A 25,238-nucleotide genomic window follows, 5' to 3' on the forward strand; every position below is an offset into this window, starting at 1 on the left:
TGGGAACCTTAGTCTGACAGGAGAGACACAGCCCTGCTCTTGGGAGCCTAGTCTGAAAGGGGAGGCACAGTTCTGCCTTCGGTTACCAACCTGGGGGGGAGGCATGACCCTGTGGTCAGGAGACCCAGTCTGAGAGGGGAGACAGCCTCATCTCAACAGACCAGTCTGAGGGAGCAGGGGGTGGGGAGAGGCATGGCCTGACTTTAGGGGACCCTAAAGGAGCCCCAGGGGCCCCTTCAGTGTGGTCAAGAGACCCCTCCCCACCCACGTCCTGGCCTCTTCCTTGGTCCATCTTCCCTGAGGCTTGTTTTGGAGGCTCTCTCAGGCTCAGGGACCCACCCTGTGTGCCCTGCCATATCCCAGGGGTGCCTTGTGGGACATTCACCTTCCAGTGTGAGGACCGCAGCTGCGTGAAGAAGCCCAACCCACAGTGTGATGGGCAGCCCGATTGCAGGGACGGCTCGGACGAGCAGCACTGTGGTGAGCCTGCCCTGCCCAGCTGCCGAGGGCTCTGACAGCGTCGGGTGGGCAGAAGACCCTGCACCTGCTGGACCCTAGAGCGTGGGTGGGAGGGAGGTACCCACACCGGGAAGCTGGAGGGAGATCTCACCGTTTGTCCGTCTGTCTGTCTCTGTCCCTCTCTGTCCCACCTCTGCCCCCTCATCTCTTCCTCCCCTCTCCTTCCTTCTCTTTCCCTACCTCCCCCCGTCTCTTTCCTGTGCTCTTCCTCTACTCTGTGCTCTCTGTCTCTGTTTCTCACTGGCCTCGCTCCTGCCCCTCTCCCTCTGTCCATCCCTGCCCCTAGACTGTGGCCTCCAGGGCCCCTCTGGCCGCATCGTGGGTGGGGCTGTGTCATCGGAGGGGGAGTGGCCGTGGCAGGCCAGCCTCCAGGTTCGGGGCCGCCACATCTGTGGGGGAGCCCTTATCGCTGACCGCTGGGTGATAACCGCTGCCCACTGCTTCCAGGAGGACAGGTGAGGCAGGGAATGGGGACTGAGACCATGGCAGTGGGGAGGAAAGGCCGTGGCAGGGAGGTACAGTGTCCCAGATCTAAGCTGACAGAGGGAAGGGTGGTGAGAGGGCCCCAGACTGGCTGTTCCGACGCTTGGGTTCAGTCCTGGCTCCGCCTGGACTGGTTGCTCAACCTCTCTGTGCTTTACTTTTGGTATCTTGCTTTAAGCCAAGTCAGCGATTCATTCATTCATTCACTCACTCATTCATTCACCTCACCCATTCAGCAATATTTGTTGTGCTCCTGCTACGTGCCAGGGGCTATGCTGGACACTGGGGTACAGCACAGAGCAGAACTGCCTGACCTGGTCATAGGCCATGACCCCGTCATCCCCTAGGTGTGCCTGTGACCTGGGGGGTGGGGCCCGGGAAGCCTCTAAGAGGGGACATCTCACCCAGCCCCACAGACATCCTCCCCATCTGCACCCCCAGCCTGATCTCCTGGGCCCCCAGACACCACCCCCAGCGCGGTCAGCCCTGGACTCCTCTCCCCACACCTCCTCCTCCACTCTGGGCCTACACAGTCCCCAGCCAAAGGTCAGGAGCCCCCGGGGCGCCCCCTCCTCCTCCCCTGACATCCAGAGCCAGGCAGCGAATCCTCTCAGTGCTCCAGATATCCCTCGGCCACTGCCCGTCCCCACTGCCCCTGTCGCCCTGGGTCACCCCGGGCAGCACAGAGCCCAGCTCCCTTTTGCAGCCTCTGCCTGGGTGCCCGGGTGCACTTCCTGGGTACAGTCTGACCACCTCAGCCTTTCACTCCATCCCTGGGTCCCCACTGCCCACAAGGTAAAGACAGACCTGGACGCTGACCTGGCATCCAGGGGTCTGTGCTGCCCAGTCTCTGCCGATTCCTCCCGCTCGACTCCCACCCACTCCCGGTGAGGACTAACAAGCCTCAGCGAGCGCACAGCACGCTGTCCATAAAGTGCACAGATGAAAAGGAGGGAAATGTTGTCCGGTGCTGGTGCTGTGCTAAGGTTTTTACATCCACAGACTTACTTAGAATTTCCCCAGGAATGTATGGATGGAAGATGCTACTCCCATTTCACAGATGAGGAGACTGAGACCTGGAGAGGCAGACACATCCCTGGGGAGGGATGAAGCTGGGGGGCAGGCACACTCCAGGGCGAACACTGAACACTGTAACCCCCACCAGAGCAGGGAAGGGATGGGGGTGGAGGATGGTGTCCCAGGTGGGGAAGCTGGTTAGCCTAAGGGTCTGGGATGGGAGAGGCAGCTGCTGAGCGAGGACACCCTCCCGGCCCCCAGCATGGCCTCCCCAGCGCTGTGGACGGTGTTCCTGGGCAAGGTGTGGCAGAGCTCACGCTGGCCGGGCGAGGTATCCTTCAAGGTGAGCCGCCTGGTCCTGCACCCGTACCACGAGGAGGACAGCCACGACTACGACGTGGCCCTGCTGCAGCTCGACCACCCGGTGGTGCGTTCGGCCGCCGTGCACCCCGTCTGCCTGCCCGCGCGCTCCCACTTCTTCGAGCCGGGCCTGCACTGCTGGATCACGGGCTGGGGCGCCCTGCGCGAGGGCGGTGAGCGGGGAGATGGGTGCAGGCTGCCTCCTGCAACATCCGGGCCTGGGGGGCAGCATGCACAGCAAGGGGCCCCGGGGCTCCACCCCCCAGGCCCTCTAGTCCTGGGATTAAATTGGGCTGGATCTCACAAAAGAAAACCACTTTGACTATGGCTGTGGGCCTCTGCCTCCTGGCCCTTCCCTTCCTTCTGGACTGGCATTTAAGGAGAACCGAGGTCATGGGAGCTTATGTGGGGGGATATGTGTGGGGTGAAGGGGCCGGCCAGGGACCACACAGCCCAGGAGCAAGCTCTAACCCTCTGCTCCTTGGACAGTGTGTGTGTGTGTGTGTGTGTGTGTGGCTCTTAATTATTAACACTGCTACCTCGAGGTTGGGTTTTAGGAGAACATGACTTCATTTAATCCACCCAATAATCCTAGGAGTGGGCATTATGGCCCCATTGTATGGATGGGGAAACTGAGGCTCAGAGACATTTAGCAGTTGCTCAAAGTCACACAGCCAGAGAGAGTTAGAGCAGAGACTGGAACCCAGGACTCCATGGCCCCAGAGCCCCTGCTGTTCCTGCTTCAGCCTCTCAGAAATGGGGAGTTTCTCCCCTTCCCACCTAAACTGACCCGTCTCTAGAGGCCTCGTCTCAGTCCTGTGAACACAGGCTGGGCTGGCCTAACTGTAGCCACACCCTGCACCCTTCATGGTGGCGGCTTTAAAACTCTGTACAGTGTTTCACAGTCTGGGGCAGGCAGGACTGTGGAGATAATGTGAAGATGGGGAAACTGAGGCTCGGGGGAAGAGTGACTTGTCCAAGAGCAGGATGGAGAATAGAGGTAAAGCAAGTAATGGTTCACTCACTCATTCATTCATTCATTCATTCAGCAACACATTTATGAGCACCTACTCTAGGCCAGGCATCAAATTGGGCAAAGGGGATACAGAGATGGAAAGAGAACATTCTAGGGGGAGACAGACAGTCCTAAGAACTGACATGGATGGGGAGGTGCAGGGGATGGCAGCCCGAAGGAGGTGCCCACCCAGGCGGGTCAAGAGGGTTCCAGGGGAGGGGTGGGCTAAGGCAAGGCTTGGAGATGTCCGCAGCATCCCGTGGAGGGGAAAGGTGTTCCTGGTAAGGGCACAGATGACAACCCAGGGAGCCCGAGGACACCAGCACCAGGGGAGCCAGGGCAAGGGGCTCTGGGTGAGGATGGGCAGGGCCTCGCAGGCCACCCTGAGGATCTGGAGTCAGGAGTCCTCTTCCCATTCTGCACTTTAAACCATCGGGGGGGCCTCGAGAAAAGCAGTGCCGTCCCCTCCCAGCCGAACAGACCAGATCTCTGGTGGGACCAGGCACGGCACATGCTGAAGCTCCCCGGGGGCTCAACACGCAGCCCTCGTGGAGAAGCACTGGGTGGACAGTGGGGAGACGCTGATGAGTTTAGGGAGAGAGTGGAGGGGTCAGATGTGTGCTCTGGACCCTCCCCCCCGACGGGGCTGTCACAGAGCAGAGGGGAGGTGGCCAAGAGGCCTCAGGCAGGAGGAGGGAAGGGGGAGAAGCTGGAGGAGAACACTACTGCAGAATGGCTTTGTGGGGGGGTTCTGTCTGCATGAGCAGAGAAGGAGCCAGAACAGAGTGTCAGTGAAGCTGAGCGGCAGGGGTGGGCAGAGCAGGAGAGATGGAGGGGGGCTCCTGGGTGGCAAGGGGCATAACAGAAGGAAGGGGGAACCTCCTGGGCCGCCTCAGATCTTCTTACCTCTGCCCTTTGCCCCCGACCCCACCGGGCAGGCCCCACCAGCAATGGTCTACAGAAGGTGGACGTGCAGCTGATCCCGCAGGACCTGTGCAGCGAGGCCTACCGCTACCGGGTGACGCCCCGCATGCTGTGTGCTGGCTACCACAAGGGCAAGAAGGATGCCTGCCAGGTGAGCCTGTGGGGGGTGGGGGGAGGGCGAGCAGGCGATGCTCACACCTCCGGGGGCCTGGCCCTCTGCTCGCGTCAGCCTGCACATCACCTCCCAGCCAGGTGGGGATGGCTGTTCCCACTTTACAGACGAGGACACTGAGGCTCGGGGAGGGGGAGGGACGTGCCCCAGCTCGCAGGCCATGGATCAGAAGAGACCCGTTCTCAGACTCGGTTCTGTTCCTCGCAAGGTCACACAGCAGAGAGGACTAGAAGGAGCGCACAGTGGGAGGCGGAGGTGGGTGGGGCATGGGGCACACATCCAAGGTCCCACGGCAGCCAGGACCCACTGGAGGCCAGGCTGGGCTGGTTTGAGCTCTCTCCATTTATCAGCTGTGGGGAAGCAGCAGCTTCAAAAGGAGCTGTGACTTTCTTGCTGTCACTCAGAAGATCTCCAGCAGTCAGGACCCCTGCCTGGAAGGGGGTGCCCTCACCCTGATGTGGTCCTGTCTCTCCTCTCCCCGCTCAGGGTGACTCCGGTGGGCCGCTGGTGTGCAGGGAGCCCAGTGGCCGCTGGTTCCTGGCAGGGCTGGTCAGCTGGGGCCTGGGCTGCGGCCGGCCCAACTACTTTGGCGTCTACACCCGCATCACGGGGGTAATTGGCTGGATCCAGCAGGTGCTGACCTGAGGACTGCCCCCTGCAGAGCTGGGCCCCGCTCTTGGACTCAGAGATCTCAGGGCAAGCACCAGGCGGGGGAGCACGTATTCTGGGGGCGGCAGGGCCCTGTGGAGGCAGGAGCAAGCATCCCCTCCCATAACCTGCTCCCAGACATCTGCCCCATGGAGGGCACCGGAGAGAGGAGGGCCAGCAGCTGGTGGTCAAGACTTCCCCTGAGGGCCTGGGACGGTCACCAGGCCAAGCTGGGGGCCTCCCATTCAGCCCTGTTACCTCCCGATCGATTCTCTCTCCTCCATCCCCTTCGTCCATTGCTGACTTTAGGGGGTAATAGTTCAGGGGTGATAATCCAGCTTCCAGGTCCCAGCAGGAGTATCTGAGCACAGCTGCCCGCCCTGGGCAGCATCGGCTCCGGAGCAGATTCCATCCCGTGAGCCCTGCCTGACGTGAGGGGCAGGCATGGAAGGAGCCCGTGGGGAGGGGCCCTCAGAGCCCTGGAGACAACCAAGTGGGCCAGCTGCCACCGTAAGCCAAAGGGTGGGGGAGCCTGGGCCAGGGTCCCGCCCCACCCCTACCTGCCCCTCGCCCCCTGCCCACCCCGCTTGGGCCTTCACTGCCTGCTCTCGCCCAGCTGCCTGTGGAATAAAGCCAGCTGACCAAAGGCCCTGTTCTGGGGTGTTCGTGGGGCCCCGGGCACTAGCCCCACACCCCGGACTGAGCAGCCTCTGCTTCCTGCTCAGCCTGCTCGCCAAGTGTCCAGAAGGCCAAGGTGGGCTCAAGGTGTGGGGAGCGGGGGACAGGGGTGGCCTCCAGGGCAGCTGCCCAGGTCCCAGGGGCAACCCCAGGAAGGCGATGGTTTGGTGGCCCTCAGGTCACAGTGAGGGATGGGACAAGTGATGGGCTCTTTCTGGAAGCTGGGGAGGAAACTGAGGCTGAGAGAGGGCAGAGATGCCCTGGCGATGGCACCAGGGGTTAGGAGTGGGGTCTGCGCGGAAGCCCTGCCTTCTGGTTCCCAGTCCCCTGCTTCCCCTCCACCACGACACTCCCTCCGCATTCTCTGAGTCTTTTATTCAGCACGCAGCTCACAGGCTCTACGATGTGCCAAGGACGGTGCTGGGGCCACAGAGAGGCACAGAACTTGGCTCCTGACCCCTGGAGGGGACTGACGATCCAGCATGAAGGGGCTTTGGGGTAGCCTGTAACTCAGGAAGACAGGGAAGGCTGCCTGGAGGAGGTGAGACTTGAGTTGGGGTTCAAAGGTGGCCAAGGTGGGGAAGGGCATTCCAGGCAGGAGAACAGCATGTGCAAAGGCATGAAGTCCCCAAAGAACATAGCATATGAGGGAACAGTAAGCCGTCTGTTTAGTTAGAACAGAGATGGAGAGGGGAGGACTGAAGAGGAAATCGCGGGGCGGGCAAGCTGAGATCAGACGACAAAGAGCTTGGAGTTGAGCCAAGGGCTAGACCCTGAGTGCTCTGGGGAGCCACAGAAGGCTCTATAGCAGAGGAGTGACACGGGAGGGGACTCACATTTTAGAACCCCCACTGGCACCAGTGCGGAGGGGGCGGAAGACGGGGAGGCTGCTTCGAAGGCTGCTGCAGAGGACAGGATGGGGGGAGGGAAGGGTGCTGGACCGAGCGGGGCAGTGGGGACAGACTGGGGGTTTGTTCAGGGTGGAAGGATCCTCACTGCCCTCCAGGTGCCTCAGTGGATGGGGGTGGGTGAGGAGGAGTCACCCCAGTCCACTCCTGGGGGGTCTGGCCTGAGCAGCTGGGCCGGTGGGGGACCCCTTGCCTGTCCTGGTGCATGCGGGGAGGGAAGGGCTCTGAGCAGGTGTCGTGCGTGTGCTTGGGGTGCCTCTGGGAGGGAGATGTCCAGGAGGCGGGCGGAGCTTGCAGGGCAGGCTTGGAGGAGGGGTTTCGGAGCCCCCATCCATGGAAGGCAGTCTGGGAAGGCTGAGCAGGGGAGATTCAGACACCTCAGACATGGGGGCCCAGAGTGGGAGCTGATGGGCGTCGCCACAGGCTGGACGGGATCTGAGAGGGGTGCAGACTTCCAACGGAGGCTGGGGCCAAGTGGGGCTGGTCGGGGAGGACCCTAGGGGGCTGGTGCCCTCTGGGCGCAGTGGTGGAGGAGCTAGGTGTGGACAAGTCTTTCTTGAAGCCCAGCTGTGAGAAGGAAAGGGGAGCCTCAGAGGGGACCTAGACTCGGGGGTTTCAGCTACTGAGTCCGCGGGGGGAGGGAGCAGCCTCTGGCAGGCAGTGGGGGAGCCGAGCCAGGGAGCACACTCCCCACCCGCAGGGGCCCGCCTGCTGGTGGATATGGAGCAGATGCTGTGGGGGCACCTTTGGGTGGGAGTGGGATGTTAAAGCATTGAACCCCAGTGGCCCTCACAGTCCTCAGAGGGGCGAGTAGAACACAGTGATGGGGGCTTTGCTAAAATGCAGATTCACAGCCCTGCTCCAGCCTTCATTTGTCAGAGTTGTGGGGGGGGGGATGGGTAGTCTGTTCCTTTAACAAGCCCCCTGGTGACTCTGCAAGCTGAGCTGAACACAAAGTGAGGTCAGCTTCAGTCCCGAGGGGAAGTGGCTGGCGAGGGCCCCCAGACTGTGAGGGGGGCGGGAGGGCCTGGTCCTAGGGGGTCCTAGGGGGTCGTGCTTTGCAGGAACGTCCCAGCAGTGCTGAGTTGCTGGGGGCGGAGGGAACAAGGTAGAAACTCAGCAGGGCAAGGGAGGGGGAGGACGTGGAGGTGGAGGAAGCTGGCTGGAGCGGGAGCCTGGGTGTTTGTACTTCCTGGGCCTTGGGGCAGACGGTGGACCAGCAGGGAGGGGTGGAGGTGACCAACAGGTGTCATGGCGGGAAGAGGGGGCATCCTGGGGGATCAGGATGGAGCACAGGCCGCCTTGGGCCGTGAGCAGAGCGCCACTGGATGGTGCAGTGAGGCTGTGAAGTGGGGGGACAGGGAACCAGGCTTGGAGGACCTGGTCTCCTGATTCCGGGAGCCCAATTTCCTAGCCCTCAGGGACCCCAGCTGGCTAGGGCCGCCTAGAGGGAGGGGTCTGCCTGACTCCAGGGGGCTGGGCCTTACAAGTCACCTGGTCCAACCTCTCACGTTATAGATGAGGAAACTGAGGCCCAGAGAGGGGCAGGCACTTGCAACTTCCCCCAACAAGGCGGAGTTGGTGTCGTCAGTGTCTGGCCACTGGGCCACGGATCCAGCCGTGGTCACCTGCCCCCAGCATACACAGGAGAGTGACAACAGGACAGGGCCCCCTAGCTTTAGGAAAAAGCCCCATTACCTTTGAGTCGTCTCCCCGACCTTGAGTTTAGCCCTGTCCCCAACAGTGGCCCAGAGAAGGAGAGGGAGGCGGTGGGGGGCTGTTCCTTCAGGTTTTATTATGTGGTGGGTCGGACACAGCTGAGGAGCAAGAACCCAGCCCGGGGAAGTCACAGACGCGGGAGGGGCCCCTCGCTCCGCCCCTGCGCCCCAGGCTTTCCCCTGGGCAGAGGGAGGAGTGTCCCCCTTTCCCTTATCACAAGTTCCTAGGTGGCCCCGCTGGCCCTGCTGAGCCACTGCCTGCCCCCTCCTGGCCAAGACATTCCTCACCCGCATCCCGCAGGACAGAAGGGTGGGAGCAGTCAAGGTGAAGGCTGAGTCCCACCCCTCCATCCCTCACCAATACGTGAACTTCCATCGAGGGCTAAGGAGGGCAGTCCCCTCCCAGGGCAGGGTGACGGGGGCCACCCTGTGCCTGGCGCCCTGCTCCCCAAGGACTTTCTGGGACCCCACTCCTCTTTGCAACCTCACAACAACCCTGTGAGGTAGGCGGGGCGGGAAGAGGGAACCCACTGGACAGACGGGGAGACTGAGGCTCCGGGAGGTAATGTGACTGGGCCTGGAGGCAGCCTATCTGCCATGCAGCTGGAGGACCCGGGGGAAGGGATGCAGGGGCCTGGGAGACACAGCTGGACAGCGCCACGCTTTGGCCACTGGCAGGCGGCTCTGCCCAGGGGTCCCAGGGCCCACCTCAGGGGTAAATCACAGCCCTGCAGGTGTAGACAGAGGTGGCAGCGGGGAGAGCGCTTCCTCCGCCTTGGGCCGGGGGCCCAGCCCGTGGTACAAAAATAACGAATTTCAGATGGGAACCCCAAGTCCCTGGAGGTGATCTGGGGCCTCACATCCGGGTGCCTCTGGCTTGTAACAGCTAGAAAATAAAATGGGAGGGCAGGGGGATGGGGTGGGGGCGGTCAGAACACAGGGACGGGGGGGGGGGGGGGGGGACAAGTGAGGAGGGGGTGGTGCAGGGCCAGGAGGAGGGCAGAGAGGAGATTGAAATGGAGGGAGGGAGGGGAGAGAGGGAGAGAGAAAGAGGTAGGTGAGTCATAGGGTCCCTTCTGGGAGGCCCAGAGAAGGTGGATTCAGAGCCGAGAAGAGGGAGCAGGAGGGGACCCAGCTCGCCGGTCTGGGAGCCCCATGCCCCATCCTGGGCTGGGAGGTGGCCGCTTAAGGGCCAGATTCTGGCAAGACTCTGGCCAGGGGGTCAAGGCCAAGAGAGGCAGATCACTGCTGTCTCAGGCAAAAGGTCACAGAGAGCAGCTGTCTGTCCTCATTTGAGAGGCAACTGTTGCCCAGAGAGGGACAGTGACTTGCCCAAGGTCACACAGCAGGTGGATAAGATTGAGTGGGGGCTTGTGGGCAACAGGCCAGTGCTTTTTCTGCCACACCGTGATCCTCAGCCAGCTCTGGCTGACTCCTTTTAGGCCAAGGGAATCCACCCCCAGAACCAGGGAACCTAGTGCCATGAGGCTGTGATGCAGGAGCTCTGGACGTGCAGGGGTGAGGCCAGGGCGTCTGGCTTCAGTTTCCCTCCCGTCGTCCCCAGCCTGGCTCTGGCGCTGAGGGGCAGGTGGGAAGAGTTTCTGCCCCCGGAACTTGCTCCTCTCAGAGCCTCACACCCAAGGCCAAGACAGGCTGAGAAACTTTGGTGAGGGGAGGGAATCAGCCGGAAATTCAGCTCCAGTCCAAGGAAGGAGAGATGAGCACCCTCCTGGCTCCCGCCCCACCCTCCAGCTCTGCCCAGCCACAGACCAGGGACCGAAGCTCTGGGGGAGGGCGAGGGCCGAGGAGAAGCCCTCCCTGCAGGGCAGCCTCAGGTCTGAGGGGTGCAGACAGGAGCCTGTAAGGAGGAAACGTGAGGAGGCGGCGAGGAGGTGAGGCGCCGGGTCGGGCGGCAGCCTCAGAGGTGCCCGGTGGGGTTGGCAGGCACGGAGGAGGGACAGCTGCGTCCCTCCTCCCTGGGCCGGGAGGCGGGAGGTGCCGGAAGGGGTGCGGGAGACAGCAGGCAGGATGCTCCGGGATGCAGGACCAGGGCACCTGGGTGGAGGGCGCGGGAGGCTGGGACCAGGGCAGCCCCGGGATGGAGGTGTGAGCAGGCAGAGAGAAAACCGGGACAGGAGCAGAGAGGGAAGAGGCAGGGTGCAGATGAGATCCAGGAGGAAGAAGAGGTAGATGAAGATGAGGCAGGACCTCCAGCGGGAAGCGGAGGAGGAGGCGGTGGTGGGAGGGAGAAAAGGTTAGCGGGATCCTGAGATGACTGGGCTGCAAAGAAAAAGTGAGAGAAGGGATGGTTATGCGGGTGAGGCGCCAGGCACCGGCTGAGCTAACCCTGGTGGGCCCGCCCCCCCAGTCCCCGGCCCCCCAGGTTCTGCAGCTCCTCCAGCAGGGGGTGGGCGGGCCGCTCCGGCTGTTATGAGCAATCATTCTCCTCGGGGGTGGCTGCCCCTTTCTCCTGTGTACCTGCCTCCACCTGCACCTGTTCCACCTCCACCTCCACCTCCTCCTCCTGCTGCTGCTCCTCCAGCTGCTCCTCCGTGCTCTGTGAACCAGCCGGCGGACCCAGGGAAGAAAGAGTGGAGAACTAACGAGGGGGCCAGGCCTGCTGGCGGCTGTCCCCATGGGCCCCCATCTCAGGGCAGGCGGGCGGGTGGGCAAGATGAAGGGGGACCTCAAGGAGAGAGGAGGGCTATAGCCAAAGAGGCTGGGCCATCTTGTCCAGTCCCCTGGGAAGGGACTGGAGAAACCAGCAAAGGACGGGACCCTGCTGGGGATGCTCATGGATCAGTCTGGCTGCTGTGACATGGAGCAAGGCTGGCTGAGGGGTGGAAGAAGAACGGGGGGGGGGGGGGGAGGTGTTTGCCTGGGGTATCCTTGAGGGGCGCCTGGGAAGGCCTCATTTTAGGAGGCCTGACCCAGAGCAGAAATGAGACCAGGGAGGGCCCAGGGCAGACACCATAGAGATCTGGGGTGCCAGCAACAGGCTCTGGCAGCCCAGGTCCCGAGAATTTGGCTGAGAGAGGCAGGAGCAGCATCCTTAAAGGCATCGCCAGCCACTGTCCCCGATGGGGTTGCGGTGGGCAGGGGAAGTCACAGGAGAGGGAGACAGACAGGGAGCCCGAGTTTATAAGTCTCCACTGCACAGGGACAGGCCCCCAGAAGGAATGGTCTCCCTTCTTCCCAGCCTGGCTTCCTGCCTGCCCCACCGGCCCTACCAGAGGCCCTCGAGGCTTCCAACCAGCTCTGGGTCCAGGGTGGCAGGACCGCTGCTCGGCCCCCTCCCCACAGCCAGCTGATGCTGCCTCTAAGGCCAGGGCAGAAACACAGGCCGACCCCAGAGGGTTCCTGGCCCCTCTCCTGCAGAGTGCCCGAGGAGGGGCCCGGGACACGGACAGGATTAACAGGCTAGCGGGGACATTCACTCGCCCCCGGGAAGTAAACTGGCCATTTGGATCCCAGCAGTTCCAAGCTTGACGACACCATGGAGAGGACATGGGACTTGTCCAAGGGCCCACAGAGCATGGCCCACCACACCCAGACCCCTAGTTCAGTGCACACCCCCTCGTGCCACGTCCCCCCGTGGCCACCATGTGGCCACCATTCAAGTGGCATCTACGTCCACTCCGCTGCGTCCTCGGGATGGTCCGGTCTCACTGCTCCCCAGCCTGGGCCTGGGTACCGGCATGAGCAGACGGGACCGTGGGTGGCATGGGATGGATGGCATCGGCTGTGACCGGGGGTTATGCGTGTGCAGCAGGAGGGAGAGAGAAGCAGCAGGAATGGCGGGGTCGGGGGCGGGGAGGGGAGGGAGAGTGGGGGAGGCCGAGCTTGGGGGCTCACCTTGGTTTTGCGGCTGGACTCGGAACTCAGCCCGTGTGGGGCGCTGTAGAGCTCCTTGGACACCACGCACAGGAACTCGGCCTGGTCCTCGCCGCCGTAGTTGTAGGAGGAGCCGATGTTCACCAGCTGGAGGGGTGGAGCATGGGGACAAAGATGCCAGGTCGGGATGGGGGCAGTGGGGAGGGGGGTGGACAGTGGCACTCGACACGATGCCAACATGTCCTGATGTTGCTGTTCCGTGCAGGCCCCTCCCTGGGTTTCCATAGGACACCTGGGGCCAGGCCGACACTCAGTCTCCTTGCCTGCCCCCACCTATGCCTCTGGTCTGTCTGCGGGACCAGCCGGCAGTGTCATTGCTGTTCCTCCCCCACCCCAGCCCCAGCCCTAACAGGCCACTTTCTAAAAGCAGGCAGAGACCTATAATGGGCAGGCCGCCCTCTCCGTTCCAGATGTGGCTGAAGCAGCCCCAGAACCAGGCTGCAGGGTGCGGCTGCCATGGTGGAGCCTCATAGAATATTCTCTTCATTCTTGGAAGCAGAGGTAGGGTAGGCTGCCCATTTCTGAGGCCACAGGGCAAATGACCTGTGGCCCCCGACCTGCTTGTTTGGCTCCTGAAAACCCATGGAATTGGCGTAGGCTCTCAAGAGTAGCCCCACCTTTGCTCTGGGGTCTCTAGAATAACCACACCCACAAGGCCCCTTCTGGCAGATAAAGGCCGTGCCCATGACGGGTCTCCAGCCCTCGGGGACCCTCATCCAGCAGGCAGAGAGAAACATCAGCCCCTTTGGCGGACAAGGCCTGGTGAGGTGGTGACCTGCTGCAAGTCCCACAGCCAGGCAGAGGGGACAGGGGTCAGAATCTGGGATCCCAAGTCCTCTCTAGGGACTTGTAGACTCAGATCCTTCCAATAATTTGCATGATGCTAGCTAGCTCCAATGTCTAGAGTCCTGCCCTGGCTGGGGGCTTTCTCAGTGGTCCTTCTGATCTTCACACAGCCCTGCAAAGGAAGTACTTTTGGCCCACACCACAGATGAGCAAACTGAGGCCCAGAGACGAGACGTGACTTGCTCAAGCTCTCCCAGCACATCAGTGGTGAGGCTCCTGGACTGGACTTGTTCCTCCAGACTGCCCGGCCATCCTGGGGGGGCCCCGGCCTTCTCCCTCTGCACCTCCACCTGCCAGGGAGCTTGTGGGTGGGTGTGGATACAGGGCTAACAAAACCCTTCTCCTCTAAGGGCAGTCTGACCTCGGGTTACCCTGCTGGCCTGGTTCCTCTGGAAACCCAAGAGAGGTGGGAGGTCTGCTGTATTACTGGGCAACCCCGCTTACAATAAAAATTTCTCCTGGGGCCGGCCTGGTGGCCGAGTGGTTAAGTTCCCGCATTCTGCTTTGGCAGCCCGGGGTTCACAGGTTCAGATCCTGGGTGTGGACTTACACACTGCTCATCAAGCCATGCTGTGGCGGCTTCCTACATAGAGGAACTAGAATGACCTACAACTAGGATATACAACTATGTGCTGGAGCTTTGGGAGAAAAAAAAAAAAGGAAGATTGGCAACAGATGTTTGCTCAGGGCCAATCTTCCTCACCAAAATAAAAAAAAAAAGCATTAAAAAAAAAGATTCTCCTGATTGGTAAACTGCATCTGGAGCAGAAGGAAGTCTCGGTCACTATAGAACCCTCATGGGAAATCACTGCTCTGGGCTTCCTGGAACGTGGCAACGCTTGCAACTGGGCACGTCCCTTGTGGGGACCCTGGAAGCTGTGCCCATGGAATTGTTACAAGAGGTGTTGACCCACAGTGGACCGTGCGCACCTGTGTGGATCTCGTCTCCTTGCACCGGAGCTGTCACTCGGGGGCCAGAGACTCACTCATACTGCCGTGTAGACCATCACCCGGTTGCCATGAGAACTCCCACCCAGGAGGATGCCCGGAGCCGCCCGTGCCAACGGGGGGCTTCTGTCCCCTCTCCTTCTTGGTCGATCTGCTGCCAGTGTGGCCTGTCCTGATCTTGTTTAGTTTGACTTAAGAAGACCCCTGAGTGGGCTGCCGGGGGAACCCAAGCTGAGGCTGCAGGGAGGGAGGGCCCTGGAGGCTGGCGGGCCGGGTGTGGCCTCGTGCTCCTGGCTACCTGCTCGAAGCGCCAGCCATCAGACATGGTGGAGACCATCTGCGTGAGCTCCTCCTCCTGGCACTGCAGCACACGGTACACATGCTTGGGCGGGACCTGCAGGCAGAGGGGTGACGTGGAGGCACCCGCGGGAGCGACAGGCACCCAGGAGCACCCGCTGTCCCCCCAGCTCCTTCTCCCCCTCCACCACCATACACCCCTGGAAGGAGAGGAGGGGAGGGGGCCAGGTTGGGAAAACAGAGCTGTGTTCTGACTACCTACTATGTGCCAAGCACTCGACATGTGCGCTCTCAATCCTTCCAAAAGCCCTCTGAGTTGTGGGATTTTCACAGGAGCTCAGAGAGTGTCAGTTACATGCCCCAGGCCACCCAGAGCGGCAGAGCCAGAACTGAAACATGGGTGATGCAAGAGGGAAGGAAGGAGGGGCCTGGGGGACATTCTGGGTCATTAACTGAGGCAGGCCCTCCAGGAGACAAGGGGCCTGGGAGATGGTGCTCACCACCTGTCCCCCACCTCCCACGTCTCCCCAGGGTGGGCATAGAATCTCTCCAGCTTCTCCTGCTGACTGCTCCCTTAGGCCCAGGTCTGGGCTCAGAAATGCCAGGTCCCATGGCCTGTCCCACCAGGGGACCACCTGATCCCACGAAGCGGACAGTTTCCTAGTCCCGCACTGCACTGACCCCTGCAAGGCCCCGAACCTCCACCCTGACCCTGCTTTGCCTGTGAGGAAGGGAAGCGTGGGCAGTTCTCAGCGCTTCTGTGTTCTACAAGAGGAAATCAAGGTCCAGAGGGGGCATGATTGGCCCAAGGTCACACAGCGAACAGAGCCAAGACAGGGACAGAACCCAGCATCCGTCTCCCAGTCTGGCGCGCTGCTGGGCAGTCTGGGAGCTGGACAACCACCCCTCCCCTTACAGGCTGGCTCAGGAAAACATTAGCTCCACCTCTCCCCCTCCCTCTCTCCCTGCCTCCCCCTCCTGACCGCGCCCTGCTCTGGCCCTGGGCCCTGCCCGGCCCTGGGTGCTGCCCGGCCGCTCCAGACCTGCGTGACGGTGTAGTCCTTCTCTTCCATCCGGTCCTTGATGATGCGGATCAGCGGGCCAATGTTGTAGAACTCCGCCTCCTCCAAGACCCCTGGGGGAGACAGAGAGAGGAGCTCCAGGTCACTGCTCTGCCCCCATGCCCTGTTCTCCTTTTGTCCCCTCTGCCTCCGAACCTACCTCCTGCTCCAGTCACACGAGAGTGATGAGCACCTGTGAGTTCAGGGGTCAAGCAAGAGGGAACATTTCCTGCCCTGGATCCCACACTCTCTGTGGAAGGGGCGAGATGCCGCCACTCGGCCAGCCCTACATCTCTGCTGTGCTGCGCGTGGTCACCCAGGGACGCCTGCCAGCCCCCTGATCTGGGGGGCTGCCGTAGCGCTATCAAGAGGCAGCAGGCTTGTTGGCACTGGACCCTAGAACGCCACAACGAGAAGGGCCTCAGCTGGCCCCCATCACATGCTCCCATTTAGGAAGCACATGCCAAGTGCCAGGCACTCTGCCAGGCATTTCATATTCTTTATTGAGTTAATTCTCAGAACTAGAAATAGGTACTTTCATCGCCCCAATTGAACAAATGGGGAAACTGAGGCCTGGAAAGAGAAGCAGCTTGTCCAAGGCCACACAACCAGAAAGCGGGAGCGCTAGGATTCAAACTCAAGCTCCTCTACTTCAGAAATGCATGATCCTTGTGTGTGTGCATCTCCCCGATTGCAGCACCGTACAGTTTGCAAAGCCCCTCATGTGCTCATCACAAGCCCCGGGGGACAGTGGGGAAGCAGGCATTATTGTCCCCATACAGTTAAGGGGACAGAGAGGCTTAGAGACTGGGTCACCACTCCAGAGAAGTAGAACAGCCGCAGGCCTAGACTTCCCTGAACTCCTGCAGGGTAGGGACCCTTCTGGTCTTTTCCATGATTGGCCTCTGGGCTCCCTGGGGACAGGGCCTGTGTCTGATCTACTCTGCTCTCCACAGTGCACACACAGCCCCTGACACAGAGGAGGCAGTTGGCCAGTGTTGCTGCCTGAGCGCTCCTTGTGGGGCCCTGCAGAGGACAGACAACTAACATCGCCTCACCAGTCCCCGGTGCCACGCACTGCACCACGTGACATGCTTGTATCAGCTCCTTGTATCCTCACAGCAACTCAGCAAGGCGGGTGCTACTGTCACCCCATTTCACAGATGTGGGCACAGAGGGGTAAGTGGCTTTCCCAGTGTCACACAGCTAGGAAGTCCCCTCACAGATACCCTGGCCTCCTGGATGGGGTCCTCGCCCTGTCTGAAGGTGCTGGGAGTGGCAGGACTTTGAGAGCCCTAGAACCTGTAAACAGGTGTCAGCTGTGACGCAGCCGGAACGTTCACCTCCACTCCCCAGGGGCTGGCGCCCAGGCCCAGGCCACACCCACGGTTCTGTGCTCCCGAGGGGCTGCCAGGGAAGCCACGGGCTCTGCAGAGCCGCTGCCTACAGTGGGCTCTGATGTGGAAGCGCTGGCCGGCTGGGGAGCCACTTGGCCTCTAGATCACTGTGTCCTACGGGGGTCAGGAGGGGAGACCGTGGGCCCAAGTGAGTTGGGTTGGGCTGTGCTAGACACCCACGGGGTACAAGCGCCTGGACTTATGACATCTGTTGTCTCCAAACATGCTCTCCCCAATGCAGATCACCGCTCCCACTTTATATACACAAGTGGAGCCTCAGGAAGGAGAAGTGACAGGTCCAAGCTGGCCTGGCTGGGTCAGCTGACCCAGAGCCACACCCTTCTGCCCCAAGGGAGAGTTAACCTGCCTCTGACTATAGTCCGTGCCCCTGGCTGGGGCTCTGCCAAGAGGCCATTCTCCCAGGCACAGCTTCCCCACCGTCTGCTGGGCCCGGCAGTGGGCATCTACAGGGCCTCAGCCACCCAGGCCTAGGAGAGACCAAATCCTGGCTGGGGAGCTCCTCCCCGCCTCCACCCACGACCAGCGTGGTGCTGCAGAGGACGCCAGCTTTGGGGAAGAGCCGTCGGCTCCACCCGCCTGCGGCCTGCAAGCCCTTGCCAGGCATCTGAGCCACTGGATCACCCAGAGACAGAGCGCCACACCTCTCCCCGGGTCATCTCCACCCCATTCACACCTGGCTTCCCAGGAGAAAGGGCATCCCTGCCCACAACGGAGGCTGCCAGCCTCACTGGCTCCCTCCATCCTCGGCCTGTGTGTTTCCATCGCCTCCCCCACAGCACGCAGAGAAAGCTCGGCCGGTCAGCTTGGCAGAGGCCCTGGGCCGAGCCCCAGCAGAGGTTTGGGGATTCAGCCCTGTTAGGGGTGAAGAGGCAGGAAACATGGAAGAAAGAAAACGTCCCTCCCTCCTGGGAGAAACGGCTTTGGTCCTCCTCGGAAGGAAGGCCCTGGCAGGCTGCCGAGGGCAGGGCTAGGAAGCGGGCCCCGGCCAATCCCTGGACTGACTCACCCTCCTCAGCCATGTCCTTGTCCAGCACCAGCTTGCCGTGACGGAGGAAGTTCAGGATGGGTCCGAAGTAGGTGGGGTCGCGGTCAATGAGGTAGGCCCCGGTCTCATCCTGCGGAGGCGAGGGCACAAGCAGAGAGAGGAGAGTAAGGCCTCCCCCCCGCCCGACCTGCAGACAGCCCCTCACTTCAGGCCGGTGAAGGATTGGAGGGAGGCGGCGAGCGAGCAGAGTCAGTCTTCCCTGGAACAAAGTGGCATGATGGAGCAAAAGGCTTTGGGGTCAGATACACCTAGGTTCCAATCCTGCCTCTGCCTTTTCCTGACTGTGTGGCTGTGGGCCAGTGATTTGGCCTCTCTGAGCCTCACTCCTCTCTCCCATAACTAGGGGTCATTGTGAGCATCCAGTGAGGTCTGAGTGGCACCTGACCCAGAGGAGGACTTAGTGATTTTCCCTCTTAGAGGTCTGAAGCCAGCCTTACACTGTCTCCATCAGATCCCCAGTCATTCTGGGGATGTTTACAAGTTTGCAGAGGAGCCGCTCTCTCATTGGACACCCTCAGCCTGCAGGCGGGCATCAGCGCAGCTCCACAGGGAGAACGGAGACATCAAGAGGTGAGGGGACTTGCCCAAGGTCACAGCATCAGAGGGTCAGGGGACAGGGGAGAGTGGGCCTTAGAGGTCATCTCCAGACCAGTCTCCTCTGGTTACAGACAGGAGGCTGCGCCTGGAGCAGGGGAGGGTCCCCCAAGGTCATGCGGGCAGTTTGCAGCCGAGAGGGCATGGGAGCCCAGAAATGCCCACCAGGGCAGCGCTCCTGCCTGATGAAGCCCAGCTCAGAAGGCACCCGGGGGGCTTCTCCACCCAGCTCCCTGCACCCCTAGGCCACCCACACCCCGGAGGGCGGGGAGAAGCAGCCTCAGCAACTCCTTCCCCAGAGCGCGAGTCCCATTTGGGAAGGAGGGAAGGCCCTACGCGTCTGTCCGTCTGTCCGTCTGCACAGCCCCAGAGTTAGGAAAAGTCCCCATCCCCAGCCTCCTAGGCTGGCAGCCCAGGGCAGAGCTCAGAAGCTCCAAATGGCCGCGGCCTGGCGTTGCCCCGTTGCCACGGCAATGGGCACATCCCTCACTCTCCCATCCACTTCCTCCTCCTCTCCTCCGGCCAGTTCTTCCCATCTCCGGCTCTCGGGAAAAACCAGCGGGGTTCCCAGCGCCGCGGGCAGGAGCGGCCAGCCGGCCCCGATGCCTGCGCGCCGCGGACCCCCGCCGCCCACCCCGCGGGCCTCACCCGGTCCGACTGCAGCTCTTCCCCCTGGCACAGGCGGCTGAGGAAGGACTTCTGCTCCCGGCACAGCGTCTGCCGCGTGGTCAGGAACACCGTGCCCCCCACGTTGAGCCGCACCCACTTGCCCCAGCCGCCCCCGGCGCGGCCGCCCGGCCCCGGCGGCGGCGCAGCCTCCCCGGCCTCCATCCTCATCGCTCGCCCCGGCGTCTGCATCCTCCGCGCTCCAGCGGCGGGAGGCGGGAAGGGACCGCGCGCCGGGCATGCCGGGAGCTGTAGTCCGCGCCGCCGGGGCTCGTGCGGCCGGGGGCAGGGTCCGCGGGTGTCAGCGATCTGCCGTCCCCAGCCCCACTCGCTTTGCCTGTCCCGGGAGGCCCACAAACCCGGCTTTCTTGAAAAAGCCGTTTGATCAAATGACTGCGTGTTTGGGGAAGGTCAAGTTCGCGGTCACTGGGAAGATAGTGAGCGATGCCCCAAATCAGCAACCCCCCATTTGTTCTCCACATTACTGCTTTCCCTTTGTCCAGTCTGGGCTATCACACAGCCCATATGGGAAGGAACTTTTCCCTCCTGGAATTCCCGTGCCATTTACCTGTATCTGTTTTCCAATATTCTTCCATTCTGCCCTTAGTGTGGGAGGGCGGGACCAGGGGAGCTGGATTCTCTCCCCACAGACGTTCTTCAAGGACAATGTGGTGGGGTTAAGGTTGGCTTGGCACCTTCTCTATTCCCCAGGCTTCGTGGGTCTTTGTTGTTCACTGGCGCTCTCAGCAGCCCTGTGAGGTTGGTGTTACTGTCCCCATTTGACAGATGGGGACACAGAAGTGAAGGGATGGCACGAGCTCCGGGTGGGTTCCCAGTGCGTTTCCACCAGCAAGGCCCCTTCTCTGCACCCCGCCGTTGTCAGCACCCCCGGAAACATTTCTAGGGAGGAAGCGTGGAGAGGGCACTGGGGCAAAGTCAGGAGAACTGGGGTTTCAACCTGGCTTTTATAGGGTGAAGTATGGGGAGAGGTCTGTTTTCCATATGTCATTCTGGAGGGAGGGGCGGGATTGGTCTGCCGTCCCCCTTCTGAGCCAGATAACTGGGAGGTGGGACTGACATCCTGGGCACACGGTGGGAGGGTGGGGGTGGGGGGGACAAGGGCTGAAGGGGAAGCTGACCCCCGCAGCTTCCTCTCCTTCTCCATGTTGCGGTCATGGGCCTGGATTGGGGGCGGGGTCTGAGGCTCCGCTCATTGATTCCGGTGTCACACACACAGGCCTGCACCCTGGGCAGCCTGGCCATGTGCTGGGGGAAGCTTCTGTTAGCTCCCGAGGCTCTGCTCTCCAGGAAGCCTTGCCCCTTGGCGGGGTCACAGCTGCTGAGAACTCACCAGTGTGATCTGGAGCAACTTCCTCTCTGAGGCTCAGTTTCCCCTTTGGCGAAATGGGAATTATAATATAATGCTACCCGAGAGCATGGTTGTGCAGTGAAGATTAAATTCTCTAATGTCTGTGGAACGCCTAGGGTAGTCCCTGGCACTTAATACATTGAATGAATGAGTGAATGAATAAATGAAGTGGGATATGAACTGGTCTTGAAAGGTCAGTGGCACTCCAGGTGCTTCGGCAGCCCTCAGCCGTTGTTGGCTAAAACGAAACTGGAGCCGGGGGTGCTTCTGTATCTTTTTATTAAGGGCTGTAGACAGGGAGTGACCAGTCAGATTTGCTACTTGGATCATTCTGGGGTCTGAGAGTTGCCCTGGGGGCTGGGGCCCTGGAGGTGTCGGGGAGGCTGGGCCAGCACCTTTGTTCCCAGAGGGGAGGGGAGGCTTTGCTGAGCCAGTCTCCCCACCTCTTTCCCTAGAGGCACCCCCCCCCCCGGCCACCAGTGTCCCCTCAGCAAGCACCTAAAATGTCCCCACCTGAAGCAACAACCTCACTGGTGAAGGACACAGCCAAGAACCAGGTGGCAGGACCCAAGGCCCTTAAATAGAGCTGACAGGTGCCACCCTATCACACCCAGGTGTCCCTGCCTGTGTCTGGGCTTTGTCTGGGGGAGGACACCCACGTTTGAGTGGCAGAACACTGGCGGGTGGGGAGGGGTACGCCCACCTCTGGAAACTGAATCCGGACCCCTCCCTCCCGCCAACCATCATTCAGCGCCATGGCTGTTTGTTGAGCGCTGACTATGTGTCAGACATTGAAACACAGAGATGAAGACGTCAGAGGTGGTCCTTGGCCTAGAGGGGGCTTCCGTTTGGGGAGGTGGGCTCAAGAGGCTTAACAAAACATGGAATGTTGGTTCAACAGTCCTGCTTGTAATCACATACTGGCACTCTTCATAGTTTTTTGCATGAATTCCCCATTTAGAGGATAAAACCGAACATTCCTTGGATGTTTTCTGGGGTGGTGGTTACCCTGGGGGAGGGCCAAGCTTCAAATGTGTGCTGGTTACACTGCCCCCTGCTGTCCCCTTCTGGGAAGAGCAGCTTTCAGATGACAATAGGGCTCTGAATTCGACTTGAAAGTGGGACAGGACAGACGTGGTTAAGGGGCACAGGCTCCCAGACAAGGATGCCAGCCTGAGCTTTGTGGCTTGCTAGCTGGGTGACCTTAGGAAAGTCACTTAACCTCTCTGACTTCAGTTTCCCCATTTCTAAATTGGGAATAATAATGGTACCTAGCTCAGGCGGTTGTTACGAGGATTCAATGAGCTAACCTGTGAAGCTCCATGAACAGCACTCAGCACACCTCGTGAGCAAAGCCTCAGGGGATATTGGCTTTCCTGAAGCCGGCCACCCTGTCTATGGTTGGCTGGACCCAAGATCAGTGCCTGAGCCAAAGGCTGCTCCTTACGATTCATCCCGTGGGATGAATCAACCTCACCAACTCGTCCCTGCTGGGGTTGGAGGGAAAGGCAGAGAGGAAGGCCACCCCAAATGGCGCAGCCTCCAGAGCAGAGCGGCTGCCGTGTTCTCACTGGAGCCCCTCCCCGTGTCCTGGTTTGAACCTTCCTGTCTTCTTAGCAGCATCCCCCACATCTGAGTGGCTCGTTTCACATCCGCTGTCAGTTCCATGACTAAGATGTCACTCATCCCTGCTGGGCGTTTGGATCCAGTCCTCCTCTCCCCCAAGTTCAGAACGTTCTGACATTCTGATGAGTCTTGACTCTTTTTTTTTGGTGGTTGCTCTTTACATTAAATCCGATCCTATCACTGCCTGAGCTGGCAGTTCTGCCTCTTACCTTGGAGCGGGGTGCTGTTGGTTCTGAGTCGGCACCTTTTCAGGTCATTCCGGCACATCCAGTCAAAGAGGCTGTGTCCTGACCCACCAGAGTCTCTGCTGTGTGGCTCCCGGCTGTGAGACATCTGGCTGGTTAGTTACATAACCTCTTCAACCCTCACTTCACACCGCACTTACATCCTCGTGTTAGCCATCCGTCTTAGTGTTATAATGTGCAGTAAACGTTAGCTATTATAACTGAGCAACTGCTATGTGCCGAGCCCAGGCTGGAGGCATCCTTCAGTATTGCTATGCCCATTGTACAGATGGGGCTCAGAGAGGTCCACAGACTGCAATATTTGTAAGACAACAGTGCTCTGATGCTTTTACCTAGAAATTCCTTTAATTCTCAACAAGCCTCCCCCAATTGCTGGACTTCCCAGTTTCAGAACTGGAGACTGTGCCCTTGGCCTTGAAGAGCTCAGAGAGGGCTCCTGCTGTCTTCAGACTCCAGGGGGCGCCGTTCGCATCGCTTAAGGGCAGGCGCGCGTCTCAAGGAGGGGTGCCCGTCTCCAATTTGCGCAAAAGCGCACGCAGCCCCGGCCCGGGTCTCGCCGGGCCAGCCCAGCCTGGGGCTGCTCTTCAGCCGCGGCCGGGGCTCAGCGGGCTCCCGGCCCGTCCCGACCCGGCGCGGGGGTGGCCGGCCATTCGGCTTCACCAGCAGGGGCGCACCGGCCCGCCCCGCAGTCCGTCTGCTCCCGTTGGTCCCTTCTCAGCTCCGCTCCCGGGGACCGAGGCCCTGACAGTCGGCCACCTCTCACCAGCTTCCTCCAGGGACCCGACTCTGGCTCCTGTGGCTGTCATTTCACAGCTTGAGACAGGAATCTAGTGATCAAGCTCGAATCAGGAATTGCACAGAACCAAAAATCTACTGCCCATCCCCCTGGGCCCCTTGGACCCCGCCCCTGGGGCCGGAGGGGCCTTTATGAGCGCTTCCCTGGGCCCAGCTCTGCGTGCACCGGGCACTTTCATGGATTCTCTCCTTTATCCCAACCCAACAGGGAGATGCAACTGTAATCGCCATTTTACAGAGGACGAATCCTAGGGGGTTCTGTGCGCTTTCCAGCCCTCAGATTCTCCTCCTGCCCCCCTACCCCCACCCCCTGGGCTCTTCCGTGGCCAGCGTGGGATGGGGTGGGAGACGAAAAGAAAGATTTCCTTTGCCTGGCACCCACGTCCTCTGGTGTGGCTTTGCTCTGGCTGGAGCAATGATTCGAGCTGGCTTGTTTTTTTCTGGTGGATTGTTTTGGGGGTTCTTTGGTGCCCCCATTGCTAGGAGTGGCTCACACTGCAGTTTCCTACCTGGGCAGGGCCTCCTTGCACTGGCTTGCCCGGGGTACCCCTACTCAAGGACCAGCTTGATTCAGTCCCACCCACACCCCTCATGCACAGAGTCCCTTCTGGACAGCTCCAAGCTTTGTCTCTTCACCCAGGTCCTCAGCTGGTCCCCGGGAAGCCACAGGCATGCTCTGCCCTGACAAGGCTCACCCTGCACAGCCCCATCTCCTGATTCCAGAAGCAAGCAGCTGGTCAGGCCAGCATTTGGCATGCGGGCTTTTCCAGGCATGGGTCCCAGCCAGCCTCTGAACCCCCCAGAACACAGGACACACAGGTCAGACTCTGCAAATGGCCTCCAGGAAGGCCCTCTCCCTCAGCCTACAGAGAGGGGAGGCACCCCATGCGCCTCCCCAGGTGGGGAAGGAGAAGTAGCTGTGGCAGCCCCCTGGATCCGCCTCTAGAGAAAGCCTTGATCTGCCTCCCTCCCCTCCCCTCCCCCATCTCTCCTCTCTGCGCTATAGACAGGAAGTGGAGGCGCCTAAGGTTTCTAAAACTGGTTTTTAACCACCTGGGTTGAAATAACTGCTCTAAATGGTCTAGCACCTTGTTTAGAATGTGGGTGCTGTTAGCAGCCCTGGCTGAAACTGAACCAGAAAAACCTGCGTTTAAAAAATAGCGTTTTACTTTGAAGTAATTTCAGACTTAGAGAAAAGGTGCAAAAAGAATACAAAGAATTCCGGTAAAGCCTTTACCCAGATTCACTGAATGTTAACACTTTACTGCATTTGCTTTGTCATTCTCTCTCCCTCTTTCCTCGTTTTTCTCAACTGTTTGAGAGTAAATTGCAGACTCGATGACCTTTCACTCCTAAAGTCTTCAGCGTGGTCTGAAAAATCAGGACATTCTTTTACGTAACCACAGTCCAACGGTCAACTCAGGAAATTAACATCGATACGATACCATGAACTTATCTACAGATTTCTTCAAATCTCCATTTGTCCCACTAACGTCCTTTATAGCAAAAGAAAAAAAATAGTTCAGGATCCAATCTGGGAGGCATCTCATTCAGGTGCCTTCTCTCTTTAGTCTCCCTTTAATGAGGAACGGTTCCTCAGTCTTTGTTTCCCATTTTTGAAGAGTATAGGCTGTTTATTTTGTAGAACGGCCCTCAATTTGGGTTTGTCCAATTTTTCCTGACGATTAGCTCCATTGTGAGCATCTTTGGCAGGAATGCCCAGAAGGGACGCTGTTCTTCTCAGTGTAGCCTAATCATGAGGACACGTGTCGGTTTCTCCCGTCACTGGAAGTTAACTTGGGTCGTCCTGTTAAGGTGGTGTCCGCCAGGTTGCCGATCTGTACTCTTTTTCCCTTTGAATTGGTCATTAACTTGTGGGGAGATACACTGAGATTATGTCAATATCCTGTTTTCCATTGGACTAATTGATCTCCTCGTTCATTTTAATATTCATTGATGATTCTTGCTATAAATAAGGATGACTGTGATGAT

At 60.2% G+C, this 25,238-nt stretch overlaps 2 protein-coding genes across 6 annotated transcripts in view; one reads left to right on the forward strand and one right to left on the reverse strand.

The window, feature by feature from the left end:
• The window catches only part of TMPRSS6 (transmembrane serine protease 6), a 39,230-nt gene extending 33,446 nt beyond the window's left edge, over nt 1-5,784 (forward strand). The window contains exons 14-18 of one of the 2 annotated variants that reach the window (XM_070506928.1): nt 364-480; nt 806-974; nt 2,281-2,552; nt 4,333-4,469; nt 4,977-5,784. In XM_070506928.1, the coding sequence (XP_070363029.1) occupies nt 364-480; nt 806-974; nt 2,281-2,552; nt 4,333-4,469; nt 4,977-5,135 (854 nt within the window). In that variant the 3' untranslated portion in view covers nt 5,136-5,784. Of the gene's footprint in view, nt 1-363; nt 481-805; nt 975-1,443; nt 2,254-2,280; nt 2,553-4,332; nt 4,470-4,976 lie in introns of those variants that run through there. The other variant, XM_070506929.1, reaches the window with a different exon arrangement.
• Nucleotides 5,785-8,499: 2,715 nt separating this feature from the next.
• Nucleotides 8,500-19,420, reverse strand: KCTD17 (potassium channel tetramerization domain containing 17). Of its 4 annotated transcripts, XM_014851222.3 has the most exons (10): nt 19,194-19,419; nt 17,913-18,021; nt 15,471-15,562; nt 14,429-14,524; nt 12,298-12,423; nt 10,901-10,999; nt 10,819-10,861; nt 10,220-10,260; nt 9,909-9,916; nt 8,500-9,328 (listed from the first exon to the last, which is right to left on the reverse strand). In XM_014851222.3, the coding sequence occupies exons 1-10, from the start codon at nt 19,401-19,403 to the stop codon at nt 9,259-9,261; spliced, it is 894 nt and encodes a 297-aa protein (XP_014706708.1). In that variant the 5' UTR covers nt 19,404-19,419; the 3' UTR covers nt 8,500-9,258. The 4 variants fall into 4 exon arrangements, with proteins under 4 accessions (XP_014706708.1, XP_014706705.1, XP_014706707.1 ...); XM_014851219.3 differs by lacking the exon at nt 10,819-10,861 and having other exon boundaries at nt 8,500-10,722; nt 10,921-10,999; nt 19,194-19,420; XM_014851221.3 differs by lacking the exons at nt 9,909-9,916; nt 10,220-10,260; nt 10,819-10,861 and having other exon boundaries at nt 10,921-10,999; nt 19,194-19,418.
• Between the last annotated feature and the right edge of the window lie 5,818 nt (nt 19,421-25,238).

Source organism: Equus asinus, chromosome 4, assembly GCF_041296235.1.
Source record: "Equus asinus isolate D_3611 breed Donkey chromosome 4, EquAss-T2T_v2, whole genome shotgun sequence".
Classification (NCBI taxonomy): Eukaryota; Metazoa; Chordata; class Mammalia; order Perissodactyla; family Equidae; genus Equus; species Equus asinus.